This window comes from Podarcis gaigeae (assembly GCF_964106915.1).
Source record: "Podarcis gaigeae genome assembly, chromosome: 17".
NCBI lineage: Eukaryota > Metazoa > Chordata > Lepidosauria > Squamata > Lacertidae > Podarcis > Podarcis gaigeae.
This window is the reverse complement of record NC_139694.1, coordinates 39,009,192-39,017,686: the sequence shown is the minus strand read 5'-3', so window position 1 is coordinate 39,017,686 and position 8,495 is coordinate 39,009,192. Positions and strand designations below refer to the sequence as shown.

The 8,495-nt window shown below is 47.3% G+C and overlaps 1 protein-coding gene across 1 annotated transcript; it reads left to right on the top strand.

Moving 5' to 3' along the window:
• Positions 1-1,961: 1,961 nt before the first annotated feature.
• Positions 1,962-5,298, top strand: LOC310834473 (EKC/KEOPS complex subunit LAGE3-like). The gene is made up of 3 exons (XM_083717961.1): positions 1,962-2,091; positions 3,196-3,324; positions 4,918-5,298. Exons 1-3 carry the CDS (start codon positions 2,033-2,035, stop codon positions 5,027-5,029), a joined length of 300 nt encoding a protein of 99 aa, XP_083574087.1. The 5' UTR covers positions 1,962-2,032; the 3' UTR covers positions 5,030-5,298.
• The last annotated feature ends 3,197 nt before the right edge of the window (positions 5,299-8,495 follow it).

Here is an 8,495-nt window from a genome sequence, read left to right as displayed (position 1 = left end):
AGAATCCTGGGAGCTGTAGTTTCTTAAGGGTGCTGAGAGGTGTTAGGAGCTCCCCATACTTGTCACAGAGCTACAATTCCCAGAGTTTCATTGGAAGAGAGGTTGACTGTTAAACCACTCTGGGCATTGTAACCCTGTGAAGGATATAGGGGTCTACTAACTATTCTCAGCACCCTTAACAAACTACAGCTCCCAGGTTTCTTTGAGGGAAGCCATGACTGCTTAAAGTAATGCAATAATGCTTTAAATGTATAGTGCCGATGTAGGGCTGCCGTACATCTGTAATTTCTTGGACATATCTAGAATACCGCAGTGAGCAGCAGAAATCAGTTAAATGTTCAGGGGAAATCTGGATGTATGGAGAAACTAAAGAAAGCTCAACAGCTTTTCTGTCTGGATTTTCACTGTTTGAAATGTGGCAACCCTACGGCCTAAATGGTCGAGCAGACTCAGCAGTTTCTAGTAAGGCCAGGCAAGTGGACCAATACTCTACATCTTTTGTTGTTGTTTAGTCGTTTAGTCGATCTTATGCCATAATAAATTAGTGAATCCTTAGGACGCCACTTCACAAGGCTCTTTACTCACTTCCAGGCATGCTGTTTATTGAGCACACATCCTGATTTGTTTGTAAAAAAAAAAAAAAATATGTGGGGAATTTCTATGACAACCACTGTTTATCACGCATTCATTCTGATTTCTTTGTGCAGCAGTTATAAAACATCACATCAAACGTTATTATCCCACACTTTCCAGGACATTTGCCTGTTATGTTCCTTGCTGCAAAAGGTGGGCTAGGCAGGCTGCAGAGGAACAGGAAGGACAGGGCAGGGCAGCTCCCCAGGAACCATCCTGATCCGCTGCTGCCTCCCTCCTTCTCAGGGGCCAGCACTGCTGAGGCCAAAATGGCAGTGTTGGTGTGAGGTGCATGGTGGCAGCAGAGCTACCTCAGCCTGTCCTTGCTGTTCATCTGTGGCTTCCCTGGGCTGCCTGCCTGCTGCTCCACCATCCCATTGTACTGTGCGTGGCCATCTATTGGTGGCAATGTGAACTGCAGGGTGACAACAGTCTTACATTTCTATGTATACAGCAGGCATGTCAAACAGGTTGATCGCAGGTTGATCACTCTCCCCTCCCCGTCAAAAAAGCTCTTGGCAATGACAATGGGTAGATCACTGCCATTTGTTTTAATACTGGGAGTAGATTACACTTGCTTGGGAGTTGGACATGCCTGGTATACAGGAATAAAGAGTGGTCTGCACCAGTAACAGGAAAGACATAAGAGCCAAGACCAAGAAGAAGCATTTTTAATTTATTCAGATAGATAGATAGCTTTATCAGTTTCTTAGCATTTTCTTAAAGCGATAGGCTATTATGGGCCCTCCCACAAGGAGAACCTCCAAAAAAGCCACTGTGGAGGAGAGTTTCCTGGCTCCCACTCAAAGAAGAATTCAAACTCAGGCTGCAGTGTCTACCAAAATCTTTAATGTTCAGATCAGTGCGATACTTGGGCAAAATGTCATTAAAAGGCACAGCACGTTCTACAAATAGCCAAGCAAACAAAGACATTGATCCAGCAATGACACATACCCTGGCTTAGGAGCTAATTCTTCTTAAGCCCGCACCCCCCCCCCAAATTGAGGGGGCCGTGAACCCCCCCAACTGTTGATGGCCATTTCCATTTAATTGTGTGTGCCGTGTCATGTGACTATGTAGGGCAGGGCTTACCCTACACTTAGACAGTTAAATACACTTAAATCGCGGGATTGCTGTACTTTATACCAAAAGTGACTGGCCGAGTGACAAGTTTTGCTTTTGTGTTTATTGCTCTTCTGCGGAAAAACCAACAAAATAGATTAAAAATAAAAGCAAACCCCAACCCTCCACACATTGGGTCTCTTTCCCTCTAATATTCATGAACGCCCTCCTCTCCGACGCTGCTACAGCTACGGCTGGTGGATTCCGAAGGATCCTCCCACGTGGGCTGGCCGCTCCCTGGGATCCGCCCCCGGGGGAGGAGGGGGAGGCGGCGGCGATGGAAGGAGCGGCGGCGGCGGCCGGAGGGAGCGCTGTGTCCCGGCCAGGCCTCGCCTTGTATCCGGCGGAAAAGCAGAGCATTGCGCCCGCGGAGGAGGGGGCGGGCTGGGCTCTCGGACGCCTGGGTCCCTTGGAGGGAGGCATCGCGGTCCCCCCCCCACTTGTTTCCAAGAGGGGCGGGCATTCCTGCTCGGGGCCTCATTTCCTCGGGGGGGGGGAGTAGTTTCCCGGACTAGGTTGGGGGGGGGGGAGGACAGCGCCGGGATCGCGGGGCGAGGGGGGGGATCAGGCCCCCGGCTGCCTCGGTGCGGCCTCATCCTGCCTGGAGGAAGCGGGAGGGGCAAAGGCCATTGAAATGGGTTTCCCCGCTTGCAGATCGAAATGGGATTTAAATTAAAAGTGCGATTAGGACCCGGCAGGTTGGGCACTCTTGCTGGGAGGGGGCAGGGGGCCGGAGCCCCTGGTCACTTGCCGGGGTCTTGCTGAAGGGACTCTAAGCGCAGACCCACCACATGCATTTGAATGAAATGCACGTGTGCTAAAGTTGCATTTCCAGAGCTGCTGGGATATCAAGGTGGTGGGTTGCAAGGGTTTCACCCGCAAAGTATTATGGGCACTTTGTAGCTTTGTGAGGGGTAAGCTGCAGTGCCCAGGATTCTTTGGGGAGAGAAATGGGGATAAGTTGCCCTTTAATGCATTTTGACCCCTAACTGCAAATAGGACAGAATGGTGACTGAGAGGGGTGAAGGGAAAGAGGGAGGAAGGCCTTGAATGAAATCCACATGCCCTGGGCCCCCCTCTTCTAGTTATAACACATCTTCCCCTGCTTCCCTGATGCAACCCCCCCCCAAAAAAAATATTAAGCAAAAGAGATCGGCACAAACGTGGCCCCCCTCTGCCCTCCACCCTGCAATTTGAACATTGGTCTTGAGTTTTCTCCCATCCACAGTCATGGAGAAGCAGGGATTCAAATCCGTGTCAGAGCTCTGCAGTCAAAAACCGGGGACTAGACGCTCTCCCAGAAATATTAAACATAGAATACAAAGGTGACCTTGAATAGAGAGAGTGTCTCTTGTTGGAAAGGTAGGCAGTGTGTGCCTGTGTGTGTGTGTATGATTTTCTTGTTCGTTTTATGCTCCTTATCGCTACCCCCAACATCAGTGAGCTGCGGATCCCTTTCCCATCATCATCATTGGCCCAGATTGCGCTGGGCTCCCTGGCCCCTGACCCCGAGCCCCGCAAAGGAGGGATCAGCAAGGAACTGGACGTGACGGAGGACATCTTGCATGTGTGAGTATTGGCCAGGAACCCCCTTCTACAAGAGGCAAGGTGTGGCGGCAATCGGGACACATTTTGGGCTCTGAGTCCTGGGTGCAGCCTGCAGGAAAGTCTCCTGCACAAGCTGCAGGAGGATGAGAGACAAGGTGGATGATGTGTTGGACTTGAACCAGGGTTTAAACAACAACAGTTTTATTATTTGTACCCCGCCCATGTGACCAGGTTGCCCCAGCCACTCTGGGCAGCTTCCAATAGATATAAAAATATAAAACATTTAAAACTTCCCTATACAGGGCTGCTTTTAGATATCTTCTAGAAGTTGTTTATTATCTTCTTGACATCTGATGGGAGGACGTTCCTCAGGGCGGGTGCCACCACCAAGGAGGCCCTCTTCCTGGATCTCTGTAACCTCATTTCTCACAGGAGGGAACTGCCAGAAGGCCCTTGGAGCTGAACCCTTTTGAATGAGTCTGTTTCTTGGCCTGACCCACCCTGCAGGGCTGTTTTGAGCATAACTTGGAGGCAGAGTGGGGTGCAAGTAAAAGAAAGAGGTGTGCTGAGCAAGACCTGCGTTTGGATCCTTGTGCTTCTGCACAGAGGACAACTTCCTGGGGACGGAGGAATCTGCCTCTCATCCATTAGCACAGGACCATCTGCAGTTTTTCAGGTGGGCAGACAGGCGTAGCTCCCAGACCTACCAGGGATTGACCATCTGCATGCAAAGTGGCTGCTCTCCCACTGAGTTGGGGCCCTTCTGCACCCCGACCTTCTGTTGTCTCCCCTTGCTGACTTAGCTGCCAAAATCACTCATCTCTCACACCACTCCCATAACATGATGCTCATCCCTCGGATGTATCACAAACGCCTTGCTCTTGCCTTCAGAGCCCTTTGTGGTCATGCTCTCCCATCCTTAGGACAGCATTCTTGTATCCTGAGACATCTCTGCCTGTGAACTTTGCTCCTCAACCTCTAGATGTCTTCTGTTCCCCAAAACAACTCTGCCTTTTCCTCCCTGGTGCCCCATATGCCTGGTACCCCCTCTCAGAACCCCTCTGGGCATCCTCTTCGCTTATTTCCTTCAAGTCCTTCCTCCCATCACCTTTCCCATGAAGCCCTTGGAGCAGCGACACTGCAGCAGCCAGGCCTCTAACTAAACCTGAGCACTTGTCAGTCAAATCATCGCCTCCTTCGCCTGCCCCCACGTCCCTCTCCTTCCCTGTTTTAGCCAAATTTTAAACTGTAAGCCTGTCAGGGCAGAGATCTATCGCCTCCTATTTTCCGCAAAGTGCTATACAAGCTGATGATACTATATAGAGGAGGAGGATAATAAGAATAATTCCTCCCTCTCTGTTGAGTACTTTGCATTCAGGTGGTGGTATGGCAAGAATAAATTAATTAAGTGGAACAGTATATTTTCTGGCATCCAAATGTATTGGACCAGGTGCCCAGTGTCTGCCAAGAGTAAAAGGGAAGCTCAAGGACTGGAATAGAATGGGGATATTGGCAGAAGGAGTGGCATGTTCATTGGACTCTTAAGTGTAGTGCAAGTGTTGACGTTTTATGTTTCAGTCTACACAAAATACATATTTTTTTATTTTTTTGCAGTCAATGGAGAGCAGATGAAGCCCGGATTCTGCGTGTGTCCATCAGCTCCTTCCTGGAGCATCTCTCCTTAGTGGCGGAAACGATGGACCTCTTTGGGCCTCCTGTGGCTTGATAGATGGTTGCAACAGGAAGCTTCCCCATAGTCTTGGCCGGACTCTGGACTTGCCCATGGGCTACTGATGTCAGAGGAGGCGCTGAAGATGCCATCCTTAGAGCCAAGATGTTGCTTTGTGTTCTGGAGCCAGCGGAGAACTCTGGTCTCGGATACTCTTGGACATTGATAGATTTTGGGTGCTGAGAAGCAGGCAAGCCTGGGACTGCCTTAATATAAGACAAAGTACATAGAATCTGGAGCTTTAATAAATTGTCCAGTGTGCTTTACTTTATAGTCTGCATGTGTTAACTGATTATATATATTTGAGCCGGCTCACCATATTGATTAATCAATTACACAAACCCAAGCAAAATCTTAATCAGAGTGTTTCTCCAGGTGTTGCTGGACTCCAGTTCCCTCCAGCCCCATCCAGCATGGCCGAGGGTCAGGGATAATGGGAGTTGCAGTCCTTGCAGCACCGGGAGAGACACAGGTTCCCCATCCCCATTGCTGCGTCTTCCTGTCTCTCTTGCCGCCAGGGGGAAAGCAGCTAATAGCTGGCAGTGAGGAAGAGGAGGGGGCCAAGTGGCAGAGGAGCCAAAACGGATGGCGTGGCCTTGAAGTCCTATTTATATAGCAAGATTAGCCTTTTTTTCTTTCTGGCAGGGCTCCTACTTGTTAAACAGCAAGCAAAACTTCCCCACCTCTGTCGCCACCTTTGCATTCTGGTGAAAGAGGAAACAAAAATGACTGCTTCCTTGTCTCTCCATTGCTCCAATGGTTTGTAAAGCCCCATCCCGGTGGGGAACAAATGGTGCAAAAACACTTGTGTACCATTTTGGCTGGCTAGCTAGCTAGCTAAATAAATAAATCCTGAAATCTCCATCGTAATTGCTTATAACAGGGACCCGTGGCTCACATTTTTTGGTTTTTGGGGGGATCTGAACCCCAATATTCAATCTTTGACCATGGTCAGTTTTTTTAAAAAAATATTTTTTATTAACAGGCCAATCACATCACATTAATTCCAAATAACAATAATTCCAAATTACACAGCCAAATTGTTAAAATTTTTGTTGGGGGTACCCATGCTTCAAGCTCCGAAAGGGATCCGATCATCTCTCTTGCTGCTGCTTTAATTACACAGTTCTGTCAAAATAATATTCACAGTTCTGTTCAATCTTTGTTGTTTTCCTCATCTTCTTGTTGTTATCTCCTTTCTTTGTGATCTCTGATAATCTCCACAAGCGGGTTGAAGACGAACGTCGTTATTTCCTGTGTGGATTTTACACTCATCCAAGAGCCATAAAAGTAGACAGACGCCATTTCAACACCTCCGTACAAAACATTCCGACAGTCTGTCCTGATCTCCCCATGGCAGGTGGTCATAGCAACAGTGCCAATTTGTTGATATAATCAAGGAACAATTACCATGTACTTAGAAATCTATCCTTTTTGCCCTGCCCATTTATCATCATGCTGCTGTGTTGATTCAAACTCCCAGGTAGTGCCATTTCCCATACCTGGGTAAAACCAAGATCGTGAAGTGAGGGCCTCCCCCCATTTCCCACCTGACAGCTATTTCCATTCTGGCAGTGGCTGTCAAAAAAGAGACCATGGTCAAAGATGGAATATTGGGGTGTTTTTATCCCTGCCCCCCACCAAGAACCCAAAAATGTGAGCCACGGATCCTTGTTTATAACCAATTACGATGGAGATTTATTTATTTGTTTGTTTGTTTAGCTAGCTCGCTAGCCAAAATGGTACACAAGTGTTTTTACACCATTTGTTCCCTACTGGGATGGGGATTTGCAGATGCAATAGAGAGACAAGTAACCAGTCATTTTTATTTCCTCTTATTGGCAGGCCTGTTCACACAACATGTGCACGGTTGGTCCTTAATGCAGGAGCTGGGAAGCTGTGACCCTCCAGACCTTGGAAGCCAACTCCCATCATCAGCCCCAGGCAGCAGGGATGAGGGAACCTCAGAATACTGTGGTTTTGTTCCCACAATGTTCGTCGCTGGACACCGTAACATGAGAGGATTAATTGCTTGTGTGAATCAGCTGTCTCAGATTTAAGTTCATATATGAGACCTGCTAAAACAAAGGAAAGACTGTTAATTCTGTAAGCAGGGCCTGCATTGTTTTAGAAAATGTTAAAGAGAAAACATTAGACACTTTATAATGAAAATAAAAACCCTCTCCATAATTTCGCTTCTCTGCATTTACCTGTTGAATGTGCAAACAGATTTCATTGAGGGGAAACTATTGCATTTGAAGCGTAGTCAAAGTCCATTCACAGGTGAAACTTATTGCTGGGCGTTTCAGGGATCTGGTGATGAATATTTGTGTGTGTGCCAAAAGACGCTGGTGGTTGGCGCTCCTGGTTTCCAGGACAGCGTTTAAGCCTGATGCGCAGCGTAGATTAATAATGCAGAGTTTTTAAGTGAAAGAATAAGAGCTTTACTGAGTTAAAATAAACTTCTTCATAAACAACATGCTTTCAAACAGTTTGACTGAGATTACATACTGCTCTGCTCACAGCTGAGGAGGACAGACTCTGACTGACATCTTACAGAGAGCAGAGAGAGACAATGGCTGCTCTTATAAGGAGAATGAGTCACATGCCAGAGTGACTCCACAGTTAGCAGTTAGGCCTAGATAGCTTGAGTAGGCCCATATGATTGTGCAGTCCCAGCACCTCCCAGCCTGCTTTGCTGCTTCTGCTCTTGTGTGTCTTTGGCACATGACAAAGCCCCTGCCACGTCCCTGCTTCCTTCCAGTGCAACCTCTCTCTCTCTCTCTACCCCCCTAAGAACCAAATCAAGCAAGGTGCTCCTCTGATGCATCACTGGTTTGTGTCTAAGACAAGGTGGATTACATGGATGCTTCCCATCCTAGCACTCCTTGCCATAGGGAACAAAATACTTACTTCTTTTATATATAAATATAAAAAGACTGTTTTTCATTGTTTGTTTAGGAAGTAACCTAAATATACAAACAAACAGGTCCTATTTAATTTAATAAGACATCTGCAATGCATTTCGGCTGCTGTCAGCAGAGGAATGCTTTCTGAAGTTAGCTAAATTGCTTCTCCCTCTAAATATCTAATTTATATAGGTGGTGTGACTTCAGACGTGACCTCCATGCCATCATAGAGCCAAATGCACTGGGAATGACAAATTATAACTGGACCTTACTGGCTTTGCTTCTCTACATTTTATTAAATCTCTCCTTGATTAAATAAAATGTGAGAGGGCTGCTGAGAGTGTGGAGCAATCAAAGATGCTTTGCGGACAGCCTCCAGCCTATAGGTCAACACCACTTGTGCCATCCCAGTTCTCAAGGAACTATAGAAATCAGGGCTGCTGAAATCTTTCATCAGCCTTGTAGCAGATTAATCAACTAAAGCATTAGTTGAACAATAGCTGGGAGCATGATTTTAACTGAAGGAGGCAAATTTCAACTGGGCTGAGATGGGA

Bases quoted from the DNA above. Each gene is read 5' to 3' on its own strand.
- LOC310834473 (XM_083717961.1), top strand. From the start codon at position 2,033: ATGGAAGGAGCGGCGGCGGCGGCCGGAGGGAGCGCTGTGTCCCGGCCA. The intron at 2,092-3,195 runs GTATCCGGCGGA...CCCCAACATCAG, and splicing joins TCCCGGCCAGGCCTCGCCTT to TGAGCTGCGGATCCCTTTCC. The intron at 3,325-4,917 runs GTGAGTATTGGC...ATTTTTTTGCAG, and splicing joins ACGGAGGACATCTTGCATGT to TCAATGGAGAGCAGATGAAG.